Raw genomic sequence first — 18448 nt, forward strand, 5'->3', positions numbered from 1 at the left:
TTACAACCCAAAGGATCACAAGGAGTGACTGTTTATAGGCTGGGATTATTGAAGTAAATACTTATCATGCAACAGGGTGTGTAACACTACCTTTGAGAATTGGCACAGAAAGAGGAGTCTCACCCACAGTAACTATGTTTAAATACACAGCCCAAGATGTTTGGAGAAACATTGGCAGCAGCACTCCTACACCCAACTCCAAAGCATACACTCTGTCAAGAATTCACATGAACACAAGGCAGAACACACAAACACACACTCTCTCTCTCTCTCTCTCTGGTGCACACTCACAACCAAACAGGTTTTGCAAAAGCACTGGATCAGCAGTTGCCTTTCTGCATGAAAACCACAACAGTTTAGCAGAGCAGCTGAATAACTCTGACCAGTGACCAGTCCTGATCCAACATACCAGTGTGAGGGCCTTGTCAAGAAGTTTCAGTGGTGAGAAAACCATAAACAAGCTCACGTTACTGCATCTACTTATGACGCTGGCATCCACTCATTTCGCTATGTTCCATGCTGTTCCACTTGAACTGAAACAATGGTGAGTGCAGCTTTCAGTCTGGCTTAACCAGGCTACCTACTAATGGTACACCAGCTCAACTTGGCAGAGTGATTCAATTGAATTCATTGCATAGATTTTCATCATAGCCTTCGTTAATGCAAAACATTGTGGCTGGGACTGTTTTTCCTCCTGATAGTCAAATGCTATGCATCGTTATTTAACACCAAACTGTCTCTGTGTCTCTTTTAAAGAAGTTAAAAATCCATTCTATGGGGGAAGTTACAAATCTAATGTACCCATCTCTGAATGAAAATGGCTCCTCAGATGCATGTATGACAGATATTTCTTACAGAATGGAGATCTATGCCACTGAGGGGGCATTTCCTGTGTTCACACCTCCTCATTGTATTACTGTGAGTAATATACGCACTCTGTCACCCTGCAAACTTACAAACACATCTCAGCTAAGGTTAAGTTCAGTGAAGTTCGGGGAAGGAATCTGAGGATCCTGTTGTCTGGATCCAACAACAACACTAACTTCCTCCTCTTGTCTAGAGCCTGTTCCCAGAACTGTTCCTGTCCACCTGGTCTGCTGGGCCGTATTCATGAGGCCACAACGTAGCAAAACCTTTTGTAGCGAAGACCAAAAATTAGCATTTCTCATTCGACAACTTTAGTCCCTCCCCGTTTCAGTCAGTTTTCTTACATTTGGTAACTAATGAATATGACCTCTGGCCTCATCTCTGGAGAGTTTACTGACATCTTGGGGAAGGGATTGTAAAGCAGGCATGCAGACTGGCTGGATAGCCTACCACAGAGAGTGTGAAACACCAGACAGGAAATCAAAGACAATATAACCCACTAGAGATGAGTACCATAGCTTACAAGAGAAAGAATGGGTGAGAGAGTGAGTCTGTGTGTAATAGAGAGAGAGAGAGCGAGAGAGAGAAGAGGGGGGAGATAGAGAGAACAAGTAAAAGAGAGCCTAGGTGAGAGAGGGAAGAGGTGGGAAAGTGAATCTGAGGGGGGGGGGGGTCATTCCATGTCATTTCAGCAAGCCATGAAATCCGTCATCTCAGATTGTTCTGAAAGTTAGAAACAGATAAGATAAGCATTCCAGAAACATTATTTTGTTTAAATATAATTTGATCTCTGAGAAATTAAGCTAATTGATTGCACCCAAATTGGGAAGGAATCTGAGGATCCTGTTGTCTGGATCCAACAACAACACTAACTTCCTCCTCTTGTCTAGAGCCTGTTCCCAGAACTGTTCCTGTCCACCTGGTCTGCTGGGCCGTATTCATGAGGGCACAACGTAGCAAAACCTTTTGTAGCGAAGACCAAAAATTAGCATTTCTCATTCGACAACTTTAGTTCCTCCCCGTTTCAGTCAGTTTTCTTACATTTGGTAACTAATGAATATGACCTCTGGCCTCATCTCTGGAGAGTTTACTGACATCTTGTCCATCCTTGTCCATTCATGTCCATCCTTCATCCTGGTATTACCAGGTTCGGAACAATAGATGGTGCTGTTCTTGCTATTAGGTGATTGTTTTTGAGGAATCATGACAGCAATCCATGCTTTAATTTGCAGGTGAAGACCGTCGTTAAGAGGGCACAACAACACCTTTTCCCCCTCAGGAGACTGAAAAGATTTGGCATGGGTCCCCAGACCTTCAAAAGGTTCTACAGCTGCACCATCGAGAGCATCCTGACCGGTTGCATCACTGCCTGGTATGGAAACTGATCGGCATCTCACCGTATTTTCTTAACTCTTTCTTGAACTGCACTGTTGGTTAAGGGCTTGTAAGTAAGTATTTCACGGTAAGGTCTACATTTGTTGTATTTGGCGCATGTGACAAATAAAGTTTGATTTGATGCACACTTATTCACACAATACACACACATCCTTATAATCACAAACACACACACACACACACACACACACGTTATAGAGACATTGAACCACTGGACACTTCCCGTTTCACACTGTGCATTTAAATACCGTATTCCCGACATAGCTCATTCTAATATTTATATTACTGTACATTCTATTTTAGTTACACTGTTTATACACACCGCCTATTTATTTAAATAAAGGGTTCTTGATATACAGGGCCTTCAGAAAGTATTTACAACCCTTGACATTTTCCACATTAGTATCGCAATACTACGATACCAGATTTTCAAAAAAAGAAAACACGACTAAACTTTATGCAAAATTGTAGGTGCTACAGCTTGCAAAATAAACAATTGTGACTCTAGGTGAAAACATAATGCTTTTTGTTTATAACATTAGGACTGTTTTCCTCAAGAAATTCAAATCGGCTTCCTTGCCACGATACTTCAGAGTGTCGCGATACTCATGACAACCCTACATTAAACAGGATGAAGAAGCAATACTCCGAGCCGCAGCGCCATACTACTTGTCAAACATACAGAACTGATACTACTGTGCCTTCGGAAAGTATTCAGACCCCTTGACTTTTTGCACATTTTGTTACGTTACAGACTTATTTTAAAGTTGCTGAAATAAAAAAAATCCTCAGCAATCTACACATAATAACCCATAATGACAGAGCGAAAACAGATTTAGAAATTTTTGCAAATGTATATAAAAAACTAAAACAGAAATACCTTATTTACATAAGTATTCGGACCCTTTGCTATGAGACTCAAAATTTAACTCAGGTGCATCCTGTTTCCATTGATCATCCTTGAGATGTTTCTTCAACTTGATTGGACATGATTTGGAAAGACACACACCTGTCTATATCAAGGACCCACAGTACACAGTACATGTCAGAGCAAAAACCAAGCCATGAGGTCGAAGGAATTGTCCGTAGAGCTCTGAGACAGGATTGTGTCGAGGCACAGATCTGGGGAAGGGTACCAAAAAATTCTACAGGATTGAAGGTCCCCAAGAACACAATGGCCTCCATCATTCTTAAATGGAAGAGTTTGGAACCACCAAGAATCTTCCTAGAGCTGGCCGCCCGGCCAGACGGAGCAATCGGAGGAGAAGGGCCTTGGTCAGGGAGGTAACCAAGAACCCGATGGTCACTCTGACAGAGCTCTAGAGTTCCTCTGTGGAGATAGGAGAACCTTCCAGATGGACAACCATCTCTGCAGCACTCTACCAATCATGCCTTTATGGTAGAGTGGCCATATGGAAGTCACTCCTCAGTAAAAGCTTGTAGATTGCCAAAAGGCACCTAAAGAACTCTGACCATGAACAACAAGATTCTTTGGTCTGATGAAACCAACATTGAACTCTTTGGCCTGAATGCCAAGTGTCACGTCTGGAGGAAACCTGGCACCATTCCTACAGTGAAGCATGGTGGTGGCAGCATCATGCTGCCGGGATGTTTTTCAGCGGCAGGGACTGGGAGACTAGTCAGGATCGAGGGAAAGATGAACGTAGCAAAGTACAGAGATCCTTGATGAAAACCTGCTCCAGAGCACTCAGGACCTCCGACTGGGGCGAAGGTTCAACCTTCCAAAAGGACAATGACCCTAAGCACACAGCCAAGATATGGCAGGAGTGGCTTCGGGACAAGTCTCTGAGTGTCCTTGAGTGGCCCAGCCAGAGCCCGGGCTTGAACCCGATCGAACAGCTCTGGAGAGACCTGAAAATAGCTGTGCAGCGTCGCTCCTCATCCAACCTGACAGAGCTTGAGAGGATCTGCAGAGAAGAATGGGAGACACTCCCCAAATACAGGTGTGCCAAGCTTGTAGCGTCATACCCAAGAAGACTCGAGGCTGTAATCGCTGCCAAAGGTGCTTCAACAAAGTACTGAGTAAATGGTCTGAATACTTATGTAAATGTGATATTTTGTGCTTTTTATTTTTTATAAATTAGCAAAAAATTACAACCTGTTTCTGCTTTGTCATTATGGGGTATTGTGTGAAGATTGATGACGGGGAAAAAACAATTTAATCAATTTTAGAAGGCTGTAACGTAACAAAATGTTAAAAAGGTCAAGGTACAACATTGTTAGGCAAAGGTTGGGTCCAAATCGGCTGTTAAGTACAATATTTATTAAATATTATATGAATCCTCTAAATAGAAAACTGGCAATTTGGATGATCAATTAGCTTAATTTCTCAGATATCAAATTCTATTTCAACAAAATGTTGCAGGAATGCTAATCTTATGTTTTAACAACAGGAACAATCTGAGATGGTGGGTGTCAAATCCTCATTCTTGTGCTTTTTGAGATAGAATGACCCAGGGGACAGCTATTGCCTCTGCTCAGCGTTTCTATAAATTGCACTTGATAGGGTGTTTAGCACATAGTGTAACACTCATCCCTCGCCCCCCCCCCCCCCCCCGGCTCTCCCAATCACATGCAGGCCTGAGAGATGGAGTCTTGTCACCAAGCAGAGCAGTCATTATCCAAGATGCCCCCTCTCTTACCACTTCAGTCCCATGTTAAGTCCTAAACAGTGTGTGTGTGTACTGCATACAGGAAACCTTTGACTTTGTGGTGCCTCAGCATAGAGTTAGTAATCACATGAATACATGTGGTGACCAGTAGCATTGCGTGAGTGTAACCGATGTGAAATGGCTAGCTAGTTAGCGGTGGTGCGCGCTAATAGCGTTTCAATCGGTGACGTCACTCGCTCTGAGACCTCAAAGTAGTTGTTCCCCTTGCTCTGCAAGGGCCGTGGCTTTTGTGGCGCGATGAGTAATGATGCTTTGAAGGTGACTGTTGTCGATGTGTGCAGAGGGTCCCTGGTTCGAGCCCAGGTAGGGGAGAGGAGAGGAAGCTAAACTGTTACAAAATGGGCAAAATCACTGAGGAAGTTAAGCCAAGCCGGTAAAATAGCCATATTACAACCTGTTACGTCGTTTGCGCTGTAACGCATTCGTTCATAAACCACCGTGATATACAATAAGGCAGTGACAATAAAAAGTCTACAGTGGCTGAATAAATTCAACTACACATACGTTCGTTTCATCACAAAGTCGGAGAGCAACATCTGTCCGGCGAAGTGTATTAATGTGATTACAGTTATATCACCTGCAGCATGGTCAAGCAAGTTCATGTTGACAGTTTACTAAACAACTACTGATTTAGAACAAAGGCATTACCAAGTCAGCACAAAGACAACAGGAGCACTGCCGCTGCTATTTCAGCACCATATCAACTTAAACATTTAAACATCGTCAAATCAATTCTTAGTTTAATATACTGAAAACCAACTTAAAGATACCAAAAACTATTTAGTCCAATCAATGTTGCTAAATACCATGTGGCTGTCCATGGTACTGATTTCTGTGTGTGTGTGCGCAAGTAAAACCAAACATTTTGACGCACCCTACTTGTAGACTGGTTGAATGCCAATGCCATCCTCCTGTCATTCATGTTGGCAAAACGGTCTATGGCTCTGTCATGCAGTACACTTTTAGTTTTTGTTGTCATAGGCTACCTAGCTAAAATGCTTGCTAGCCTAACTTCCTCGCATGGACAAAAATGAACCAGCTAAGTTAGCTACATATTGAACTTCAATCGTTTCAGGCCAGTGGCACAACATATTAATTTATAGTTAGATCAGAATCGTCGTCATAATCATTGGCCTGAGAATTAAGTCCAAATCCCCATCTCCCTCCATGGCTTAGGAAAGGGACGATTTATCAAGCTAGCTACTGCAGGACATCAACACAAGCAGATCAGAAACTAAAATGACATTATGCTTAGGAAATGATTTGATTGGTATGAAGCCAAATCTAAACTGGCCTGCCTTGGGGGGCATTTTGCTGCACCAGGACATTCCACAGTTGAGCTCAGCTCAACGCTGATTGGCTAATTCTTTCATAATTCTTTAATCAAGGGAGGCCAAATGCTTGCTGGCATCAATCAATCAAATGCTACGGCAGCAACATGTTATACTATATTGGTCCAGACGGCATCAGATACATGGGCTAGACATACTGAGACAGAGGGGTGCCGTTTCCCTCGCTTAGATGATTTATCCGGTGAGATTCAGACACTTGCGAATTGACCGAAATGTTTTTTTAATGTTTTATTGGTGAAATATTTTGAGAAACCTGGAGTCCCTTGGCATCCATGAATACACGCCACTGGTGGTGACTGTATTCTATTGGGGTTGTGCCGCATAGCATCATAGGCGTTCTATATTGTAGACCGAGCACGTTCTAGATCAGTGGTCACCAACCTTTTCTGAGTCAAGATCACTTTCTGAGTCAAAATGCAAGACGAGATCTACTGCTCTGATTTTTCTTTGAACACGACTTAAAAAACATAAGCCTATTCAACATTAACTTATTAAAAACAGTACTGTAGCAATGGAGGTTTGTGCAGTAGGCTATAGGCCCAATACATTAATACCGCATATTGGATTTGCTTGAATTGCCCTGCCAATGCATTTTTTTAAATTATTCTGCTGCATTGCTGGTTGTAGCGCGAGTGGGAGTGGTAGGAAAGAATGAGCATTTTATGGCTTATAAAAGTATTGACAGTGCTGAGTAAAAACATGAACTCACTCATGAAAACAGCAGCTCTTTGCTGTATTTGTTGACAGTCTCTCTAGTTATGGTTTTAAAAGTTTTGAAATCTCAACTTTGCTTTACCTTTATTTCACGCCTGCTACGTTACTGCAGACACGGTATTCTGAGCCATCCGATTGGCCAGCGCTGGGACTATAGTGCACTTTACTTGCTCTCTGGGCCCCGGAAAGGAAGAGTTTGTACCTTCAGACACATGAAATGGTTCAAAATGGGAACACTTCACCTACCTGGCACGCAGGGCAGCTGAAATCAGGGGCAACTACCTCCAACAGCGCGAGACTAATAAATAAAAATAGGAGCGCAAGGCTTTATCGTTGTTTTTTTTACAGAAATTTTGGCTATCGATAAGGAATGCGATCGACCAGTGGGTGACTACTGTTCTAGATAAACGGTTGCACTAATTCCCGTCCGACGTATGTATCATCATTAGTGGATTGTTATATAGACCTAACAAAAGATGGGCGACGAATAAGTCTGAATCTACAGTGACTATTTTGTTTTTAATAATGCGTCGTTACGAAATGGTCCCCTAAAGTCGTCAGGGCGTTGTGTCATGGTTCCCTGGAGGTTTTGTCTAGTTCCCTGTTGGTCCCTGGGACATCCCCGAGGATGTTTTGGGGATGTTCTTGGAACATTGTGCCCTTGAGGCTTTGTCTAGTTTCCGGTTTGTCCGGGGGATGTCCCCGAGGACGTTTTTAGGACTTTCTTGGTCCCCTGAACGTTCTTGGGATGTTGTCTCTGACCTCTGGAGGTTTTTGTCTATTTCCCGGTTTGTCACTGGGACGTCCCCTGATGGTCGCAAAGAAACATTCCCCTTCTTGGTTTACGGCATTATGATCTGTCTGCTACGCCACCATGTCTGTATCAATGGCCTATTCCTACACTTTACAGTTCAAAGTAAATCTCAGCTCTGTTAAAAATAAATTATATCAGTGATTCAAAAAATACCCCAACAACATTAGACAACTATACTGAAAACAAACTCAAATTGCTGAAATAAGTGAATGAAATCAGTGAGAGAATAGTCATGTTAACTGATCGCTAAAATAGCAGTGCAGATGGCACTCTTTTGCTAAGAGCAGAGGTGCGTGGCCGCTGCTACTCTAACCTGGTGGTCCCAGCGCGCACGACCCACGTGGAGTTCCAGGTCTCCGGCAGCCTCTGGAACTGCCGATCTGCGGCCAACAAGGCAGAGTTCATCTCAGCCTATGCCTCCCTCCAGTCCCTCGACTTCTTGGCACTGACGGAAACATGGATTACCACTGATAACACTGCTACTCCTACTGCTCTCTCCTCGTCTGCCCACGTGTTCTCGCACACCCCGAGAGCTTCTGGTCAGCGGGGTGGTGGCACTGGGATCCTCATCTCTCCCAAGTGGACATTCTCTCTTTCTCCCCTGACCCATCTGTCTATCGCCTCCTTTGAATTCCATGCTGTCACAGTTACCAGCCCTTTCAAGCTTAACATCCTTATCATTTATCGCCCTCCAGGTTCCCTTGGAGAGTTCATCAATGAGCTTGACGCCCTGATAAGTTCCTTTCCTGAGGATGGCTCACCTCTCACAGTTCTGGGTGACTTTAACCTCCCCACGTCTACCTTTGACTCATTCCTCTCTGCCTCCTTCTTTCCACTCCTCTCCTCTTTTGACCTCACCCTCTCACCTTCCCCCCCCTACTCACAAGGCAGGCAATACGCTTGACCTCATCTTTACTAGATGCTGTTCTTCCACTAATCTCATTGCAACTCCCCTCCAAGTCTCCGACCACTACCTTGTATCCTTTTCCCTCTCGCTCTCATCCAACACTTCCCACACTGCCCCTACTCGGATGGTATCGCGCCGTCCCAACCTTCGCTCTCTCTCCCCCGCTACTCTCTCCTCTTCCATCCTATCATCTCTTCCCTCTGCTCAAACCTTCTCCAACCTATCTCCTGATTCTGCCTCCTCAACCCTCCTCTCCTCCCTTTCTGCATCCTTTGACTCTCTATGTCCCCTATCCTCCAGGCCGGCTCGGTCCTCCCCTCCTGCTCCGTGGCTCGACGACTCACTGCGAGCTCACAGAACAGGGCTCCGGGCAGCCGAGCGGAAATGGAGGAAAACTCGCCTCCCTGCGGACCTGGCATCCTTTCACTCCCTCCTCTCTACATTCTCCTCTTCTGTCTCTGCTGCTAAAGCCACTTTCTACCACTCTAAATTCCAAGCATCTGCCTCTAACCCTAGGAAGCTCTTTGCCACCTTCTCCTCCCTCCTGAATCCTCCTCCCCCCTCCTCCCTCTCTGCGGATTACTTCGTCAACCATTTTGAAAAGAAGGTCGACGACATCCGATCCTCGTTTGCTAAGTCAAACGACACCGCTGGTTCTGCTCACCCTGTGCTTTGACCTCTTTCTCCCCTCTCTCTCCAGATGAAATCTCGCGTCTTGTGACGGCCGGCCGCCCAACAACCTGCCCGCTTGACCCTATCCCCTCCTCTCTTCTCCAGACCATTTCCGGAGACCTTCTCCCTTACCTCACCTCGCTCATCAACTCATCCTTGACCGCTGGCTACGTCCCTTCCGTCTTCAAGAGAGCGAGAGTTGCACCCCTTCTGAAAAAACCTACACTCGATCCCTCCGATGTCAACAACTACAGACCAGTATCCCTTCTTTCTTTTCTCTCCAAAACTCTTGAACGTGCCGTCCTTGGCCAGCTCTCCTGCTATCTCTCTCAGAATGACCTTCTTGATCCAAATCAGTCAGGTTTCAAGACTAGTCATTCAACTGAGACTGCTCTTCTCTGTGTCACGGAGGCGCTCCGCACTGCTAAAGCTAACTCTCTCTCCTCTGCTCTCATCCTTCTAGACCTATCGGCTGCCTTTGATACTGTGAACCATCAGATCCTCCTCTCCACCCTCTCCGAGCTGGGCATCTCCGGCGCGGCTCACGCTTGGATTGCGTCCTACCTGACAGGTCGCTCCTACCAGGTGGCGTGGCGAGAATCTGTCTCCGCACCACGTGCTCTCACCACTGGTGTCCCCCAGGGCTCTGTTCTAGGCCCTCTCCTATTCTCGCTATACACCAAGTCACTTGGCTCTGTCATATCCTCACATGGTCTCTCCTATCATTGCTATGCAGACGACACACAATTAATCTTCTCCTTTCCCCCCTCTGATAACCAGGTGGCGAATCGCATCTCTGCATGTCTGGCAGACATATCAGTGTGGATGACGGATCACCACCTCAAGCTGAACCTCGGCAAGACGGAGCTGCTCTTCCTCCCGGGGAAGGACTGCCCGTTCCATGATCTCGCCATCACGGTTGACAACTCCATTGTGTCCTCCTCCCAGAGTGCTAAGAACCTTGGCGTGATCCTGGACAACACCCTGTCGTTCTCAACCAACATCAAGGCGGTGACCCGTTCCTGTAGGTTCATGCTCTACAACATTCGCAGAGTACGACCCTGCCTCACACAGGAAGCGGCGCAGGTCCTAATCCAGGCACTTGTCATCTCCCGTCTGGATTACTGCAAGTCGCTGTTGGCTGGGCTCCCTGCCTGTGCCATTAAACCCCTACAACTCATCCAGAACGCCGCAGCCCGTCTGGTGTTCAACCTTCCCAAGTTCTCTCACGTCACCCCGCTCCTCCGCTCTCTCCACTGGCTTCCAGTTGAAGCTCGCATCCGCTACAAGACCATGGTGCTTGCCTACGGAGCTGTGAGGGGAACGGCACCTCCGTACCTTCAGGCTCTGATCAGGCCCTACACCCAAACAAGGGCACTGCGTTCATCCACCTCTGGCCTGCTCGCCTCCCTACCTCTGAGGAAGTACAGTTCCCGCTCAGCCCAGTCAAAACTGTTCGCTGCTCTGGCACCCCAATGGTGGAACAAACTCCCTCACGACGCCAGGTCAGCGGAGTCAATCACCACCTTCCGGAGACACCTGAAACCCCACCTCTTCAAGGAATACCTAGGATAGGATAAAGTAATCCTTCTAACCCCCCCCCCCCCCTTAAAGAGTTAGATGCACTATTGTAAAGTGGTTGTTCCACTGGATATCATAAGGTGAATGCACCAATTTGTAAGTCGCTCTGGATAAGAGCGTCTGCTAAATGACTTAAATGTAATGTAAATGTGCATTGTAGGTTATGAATGTGTAGGTGACTTCTGAAGTTCTACAGAAAGATTAGAATACCAAGTCCAGAGGTTGTGAGTTCAAATCCCAGGTGGGGACATATTGAAAAGTCAGTACTAAGTGATCATGTCAAATGTAATCATATTGTCACAGATGAAAGATTGTTACACTAATTTAGTAGAACAGCAAACCGCTTACAACCCCCATACCATTTCATTACTTTACTTATAATGGTTTGGGACACCTGGGACCATCACGTCACAGAAACCTCCAGGAGACCATGACATAATGTCCCAAGAACATTCAGGGGACCTTCAGGGGACCATAAACAACATCTCAAGAACGTCCCCGGGACAAACAGGGAACTAGTCAAAACCTCCAGGTGACTATGATACAACGTCCCAAGAACGTTCAGTGGGAACGTAAAGGGACCTAAACAAAGGTACCCCAGAGAATGTTCCCAAAATTTGTCTACATTCAGGCTATTGTTTGTATGTGTATTTCATACTATGTTGAGGTAAAAATCAGAGTATAACGATTGTATGGATGTCAACCCCAACACATGTTCATGTCATCGTTAACAATCCATTGCATTACAGTTAAAAATGACTGACTACCATCAACGACTTCTGTATGCTCGCTATGTTAACCAGCTTATACGAACTTGAGTTAGCATTTAGCAGTCACTTCTTCTAAACTTGAAAAGGGACAATTTCCACATGTTATGCAGCGAAAACAGCCAACTATTTCAAAACCGGACTTAAGTAAGCACATTGTGGGCCTGTTACAATACATAAATGACTGATTTGACAAATATCGCCTTTGTTAGACCAGATTTGTTGAATGTGCGCCAATCTAGACAATGGAATGTCTGCGTTTCATTGACTCCTTTACTGCATAGACCCAGTCGGTATTAGATAGAATGTCGCGGCCCCACCCACCTGTGGGGAAAACAACATGTGGTTACCTACAGTGTAGGTTACCCCACTGTCTCACAGCAAATACTTGGCTTTTTTAAAATGCAGTTTTATTCTTGTCTGCAAAACTACATTGAAGCAAAGTACAACATGTCGAAAGATTACTTTTCAACATAGTTTGCTTCCGAGTGTTCTCACTACTTAAGAAAACATAATATTGTAGGGCTTCCCTCATGCCTCTTTTCATGACAGTGCTAGCAGCCACGAGTGAGTGAGTGCTAGCTACCAGCCACCCGGACACATTGAACGCTGCTGAGCAAGAGAACACAGAGGTGAGTGACAGACAAGGAAGTCAATCTGAATATAGCTGCTTCTAGCTCCTAAGCACCTTTGCAGTATTTAGTTTTGTTGTGTGCTATTTCTTACATTATTACCCCAGAACGTTTTTTGTGTTATTACATACAGCTGGAAATAACTTTTGGATATCAGAGCAGTGGTAACTCACCAGCATTACAACCAGAAATACAACTTTCCGGAATTGGGTCCTTTGTTCCTACCCCCCAGGGCAATTAAAAAAGTATCCCAGAGGCTGCTCCAAGATGCCGCCGGTGGAGAAGTGCTATTCGGAGTGGACTTCTAATCCAACTCAGGAGGCGTGCACCCCATCCACTGCTTCCGAGTATATTACCTGCTAATGTTCAGTCCCTGGACAATAAAGTAGGTCAGGGCGAGGATCTCCTTCCAGAGAGACATCAGGGACTGTAACACCATGTTTCACACAATCATGGCTCTCTCCGGATATACTGTCCCCGTCCACACAGCCAGCTGGGTACTCTGTACATTGTGCATACAGGAATAAAGACCTCTCCAGGAAGAAGAAAGGCGGAGGTGTATGTTTCATGATTAACTACTCATGGTGTGATTGTGATAACTTACAGGAACTCAAGTCATTTTGTTCACCCGACCTAGAACACCTCACAATCAAATGCCGACCGTATTACCTCCCAAGATAATTATCTTCGGTTACACTCACAGCTGTGTATATCCCCCCTCAAGCCAATACCACGACAGCCCACAAGGAACTACAATGGACTTTGTGCAAACTGGAAACCACATATCCTGAGGTTGCATTTCTTGTAGCTGGGAATTTTAACAAAGCAAATTTGAGGAAAACTCTATCGAAGTTCTATCAACACATTGCCTGTTGTACTCGCACTTCAAAAACTCTCAACCATTGTTACTCTCCCTCCGGGATGGCTACAAGGCCCTCCCCTGCCCTCCCTTTGGCCAATCGGAACACGACTCCATTCTGCTCTGCCCTTCCTATAGGCAGAAACTCAAATAGGAAGTACCCATGCTAAGGTCTATTCAATGTTGGTCTGACCAATCGGAATCCATGCTTCAAGATTATTTTTATCACGCGGACTGGGATATGTTCCAGGTTGCCTGGGAGAATAACAATGACATATAGACGGAGACTCAGTTCATCAGGAGGTGTATAGGGGGATGTTGTTCGCACTGTGATTATTAAAACCTACCCAGACCAAAAACCGTGGATAGATGGCAGCATTCGTGCAAAACCATGGCAAGGTAACTGGGAATATGGTTGAATACAAACAGTGTAGTTATTCCCTCCGTTATGCAATCAAACAGGCAAAACGTCAGTATAGAGACAAAGTGGAGTCGCAATTCAACAACTCACACACAAGACGTATGTGGCAAGGTCTACAGACAATCAAGGATTACAAAGGGAACATCGATGTCTTTCTCCCGGACAAGTTAAACACCTACTTCGCCCAATTTGAGGATAACAACGGCCCGCTGTTGTACTGTGGTCTCTCGTTCTCTGTTGCCGACGTTAGATAGACATTTAAGCGTGTTAACCCTTGCAAGGCTGCCGGCCCAGACAGCAGCCCTAGCCACGTCCTCAGAGCATGCGCAGACCAGTTGGCTGGAGTGTTTACAGACACTCCAGCCCAGTCTGCTGTCCCCACTTGCTTCAAGATGTTCACCATTGTTCCTGTACCCAAGAAAGCAAAGGTAACTGACCTAAATGACTATCGCCCCGTAGCACTCACTTCTGTCATCATGAAGTGCTTTGAGAGGCTAGTTAAGGATCATATCACTTCCAACTTACCTGACACCCTAGACCCAATTCAATTTGCATACCGCCCCAATAGATCCACAGATGATGCAATCGCCATCGCACTGCACACTGCCCTATCCCTCCTGGACAAGAGGAATACCTATGTAAGAATGCTGTTCATTGACTATAGCTCAGCCTTCAACACCATAGTACCCTCCAAGGTCATCATTAAGCTCGGGGCCCTGGTGTTACGTTCCCCAGTTTCTGGTTTGTTTTTGAGTGTGTTTCAGGAGATGGCTTCCTGAAGTACTCCCCAACCAGATGATTGGTCGACCCCAGGCTAATTGATGATTGGAGCTGACCCCGCCCCCTCGTCAAGAAGCAGCTGACTCTAATCACCATTGCCACCTGAAGATATAAAAGCCAGTGTTCTGTTCAGAAGAAAAGAGATGAGATCAAGAGAGAGAGAAGATGATGAGAAAGATTAGAGAGAGGGAGATTGAATATTTTGGAGAAAAGGTTAGAGGGAGATTGAATATTTTGGAGAAAAGATTAGAGGGAGATTGAATGTTTTGGAGAAATCATTAGAAAGAGTTCTGTGTTTGTTGCTTTGTCAAAGCTTCTTTAGTGGCCTGAGTTAGTTTACTCAGTTTTGTTGTAAAGTGTTTGTGAAATTGTTAATAATTATTCTGTTTCATTTGTTCCCAGGGGGGAAGGAGAAGGCACTTAGGGAGTGCTTAGGCAAGAGGCCCGAGGGCATACATATACCCGTAGTATATTCAATGTCTAGGCACACTAGGTAAGACCTGGGCGGACCACCCCCTGTATTTTGGTTAGGGCACCAGGTGGTGCTAAGTTAGGTAAGTTAAGTGGGTAGGCAGGTTAGATAGGAGAGGGGGAGCTTTGATATTTACTTTCTTTCCTTTGGTTCCGTCCAGCCCCTTTTCCCCATATTACCGTGTAGGAAATAAATCCTAGTAACGGTAAATTCTGCCTTTGTCGTCCTTTCTCGCACCTACGGTCCATACCTCTTTCGCTTCACGGAGAGTTGAGTTGCAGCAGGGAGTTGCGTTCCCTCTTTTTAGAGGCGTGCGTAACACCTGGGTCTGAACCCCACCCTGTGTAACTGGGTCCTGGACTTCCTGAATGGCTGCAGCCAGGTGGTGAAGGTAGGAAACAACACCTCCACTATGCTGATCCTCAACACAGGGGCCCCACAAGGGTGCCTGCTCAGCCCCCACATGTACTCCCTGTTCACCCATAACTGCGTAGCCACGCACGCCTCCAACTCAATCATCAAGTTTGCAGACGACACAACAGTAGTAGGCCTGATTACCAACAATGACAAGACAGCCTACAGGAAGGAGGTAAGGGACCTGGCGGAGTGGTGCCAGGATAATAAACTCTCCCTCAACATCAACAAAACAAAGGAGCAGATCGTGGATTTCAGGAGACAGCAGAGGGATCTCGCCACTATCCACATCGATGGGACAGCAGTGGAGAAGGTGAAAAACGTCAACTTCCTCGGCGTACACATCACTGACAATCTGAAATTGTCCACCCACACAGACAGTGTGGTGAAGGCAGTGCAACAGCACCTCTTCAACCTCAGGAGGCTGAAGAAATTTGTCTTGGCCTCGAAGACCCTCAAACTTTTACAGATGCACCATTGAGAGCATCTGTCGGGTTGTATCATCATCTGGTACGGCAACTCCATTGCCCGCAACCGCAGGGCTTTAAAGAGGGTAGTGCGGAGGCGAAGTCAGTACAGGTGCATCAAAGCTGGGACCGAGAGACTGAACAACAGCTTCTATCTCAAGGCCATCAGACTTGTTATATAGCCATCACTAGCCAGCTACCACCTGGTTACTCAACCCTTAGAGGCTGCTGCCCTATGTACATAGACATGGAACACTAGTCACGTTGATAATGTTTACACACCGTTTTACTCATTTCATATATACCGTATTCTACTGTCTTTTAGTCAATGCCACTCCGACATTGCTCGTACTAATATTTATATATTTCTTAATTCCTTTAACTTTTCGATGTGTGTATTGTTGTGAAGGTAAATACTACTGCACTGTTGGAGCTAGGAACACAAGAATTTCGCTACACATGCAATAACATCTGCTAAATATGTGTATGTGACCAATAACATTTTATTTGATTTTGATAGCTAGGTTTCCATCCAATTTGTGACAGAATTTCATGCGAATATTCTAAAATCTGCATAAAGCACATTTTCCACCAGAGATGTTTCCATCAAACGGACTTTTTGCTGATAAAAGGCTGTGCATGACGACATAGTGCACATAAAAATTACTTTTGCAGTTACATTTCCAATTACCGATGAAAAAATACAAGTTAAATGGATTTCAATTGTATTTTCAAATCTACTGATGTTTAATTCACGAGCCAGTTAATTCAATCGGAATGAAATGGATGGAAACGTGATTATAGGTCCAAAAAGGTGGTAAACTATATGTCCAAATACAGTAGCCTAATTCCCACTCTGCATCCAATTGGGGATAGTTGTTTTTGCATATTTGTTTATTAAAACCATGGCCCGAGAAAACGCGGCTTGTCAATGAAACGTTGATGTTGAAAAAACTATAAAAGCGTAAGCGGCATCAAAACATGCATTATTCCTCTCTCTGTATCACTGGTAATTACATGACTGCGATGACATACGGACCAGTGTTGTTATGGCCACTTTCTGGCTGAGTCAGAGTGACTGCCAGGATGTACATGAGCTCTCATAAGCATATCCTTTCATAGGTCAGATGTTTGTGCATGTATAGCTTATTCCCATTAAGCTGGACTTCCATGAAACAATAACTGCCTTTCTTTCTCCCTGTATTTCTTACTTTCTCTCTCTTGCGCACACACTGTTTATCAACAGACCTAACCCACCCACCCTGTAAAGCTCCCTCCCATGACATCCCATGATTAATGCCACGTACGAATTTGTCAGAGGTAGACAAAATATATTTATATGGAAAGTTTACTGACGGTTTTCGATATCTGAAAGATACAAAACGTGGTAAAATAGGCCAATATGTTGTGATGCGTCAGTCATGTGAATATCTATACAATGTTTATGGTCGGAAAACTAAACATCTCGACCATCCATACCTCGTCCTCTTTTTCATTCTTGAAACATAAACATGCCGCTCTTCTCTTGAAACCTTCGCCATCATAAATCCTCGTCTGGTTGGGTTTAAACGTCATCATATATTCACAACCTTCGTGCTTCAAGGATATCCGAAAGGTGGAGTGCATAAGGATCCAACCAGATCAAGTCAAGTGCCTACTTGGTCTAGAGAGCAGCAAGAAACTACGCACAAAATCTCAAAATAAACCTTCAGTCAATCAAACTTTAACGTTGTTCATCTATTCATTCCAACAATTAAGCATCGCATTTCCCCGGTGTGTTGATGATTCTGCATAACATCCTGTCTAGTTGCCGCTGTCAAACTGCATGTTCCCTACGCCAACTAGCACCATCTGTGGTCCGTGAGCACCGCATTTTGCTGACCTCACTTCAACGCAGTGACCACATATCAGCGCCAGCCCCTGCGACGTTACATGCCACGATTAGACGTTCAATATCTTGGCGTTTCCCAAACTGAAACATACACGAAACGCCCTCGGTTGTCATAATCCTAGCCTACTCAGTCTAATTTCAAGTTGTTTACGGTACTACGGTTAACTGCAAGTATACCATTTAAAACTTTACATTCTGGCATAAGTGATTCTTCTTGAGGAAAGTCAAGTCCCCATTTCGAGGTCCATAAGGAAAACATCACCGTTTATTTGAGCTAAAGATGCAAGCAAGTAGGCTACTGCACTCAATGCAGTGTTCGCCACCAATACATTTACCTGGTAGCCAGCTCAGTCAAACCTGCACCATTGCACCTAAAATTGTATCGATCTTCACATTACTATATGCTGTCCTATAATGGTGAATCGAGAAACTGAAGCACCTGGCCGTCATACGTGTTTTGCTGTTTTGGATATTGGAATACGTGAGCAAATTCATCTATTTGTATCACCAGGTGGTGCCTGACTTTCACACCATCAATTGAAGTATAGACTAACTAAAAATCTAGGACCAGAGTGAAGATTAAGACTGTCTGGAAATAAGCAAGTGTTACTTTTTTTCTCAACTCATCTGAGGGCAGTCATTGTTCAATCTGACCTGTTGAGTTCAATGTATGCAATTCAATGACAGAATTGAGGATATGCCAGAAGTCCTAACCTACTGTCCTTACTTCAAAAACAAAGGCTTACAATA

At 44.9% G+C, this 18448-nt stretch overlaps 1 protein-coding gene across 3 annotated transcripts in view; it reads right to left on the reverse strand.

Moving 5' to 3' along the window:
* The window catches only part of LOC120054062 (diphosphoinositol polyphosphate phosphohydrolase 3-beta-like), a 35114-nt gene extending 17446 nt beyond the window's left edge, over positions 1-17668 (reverse strand). For all 3 annotated transcript variants that reach the window (XM_039001431.1, XM_039001432.1, XM_039001430.1), the window contains exon 1: positions 17287-17668. In XM_039001431.1, the coding sequence (XP_038857359.1) occupies positions 17287-17433 (147 nt within the window). In that variant the 5' untranslated portion in view covers positions 17434-17668. The remainder of the gene's footprint in view (positions 1-17286) is intronic.
* Positions 17669-18448: the final 780 nt, after the last annotated feature.

Source organism: Salvelinus namaycush, chromosome 9 (genome assembly GCF_016432855.1).
Source record: "Salvelinus namaycush isolate Seneca chromosome 9, SaNama_1.0, whole genome shotgun sequence".
NCBI classification, from domain to species: Eukaryota; Metazoa; Chordata; class Actinopteri; order Salmoniformes; family Salmonidae; genus Salvelinus; species Salvelinus namaycush.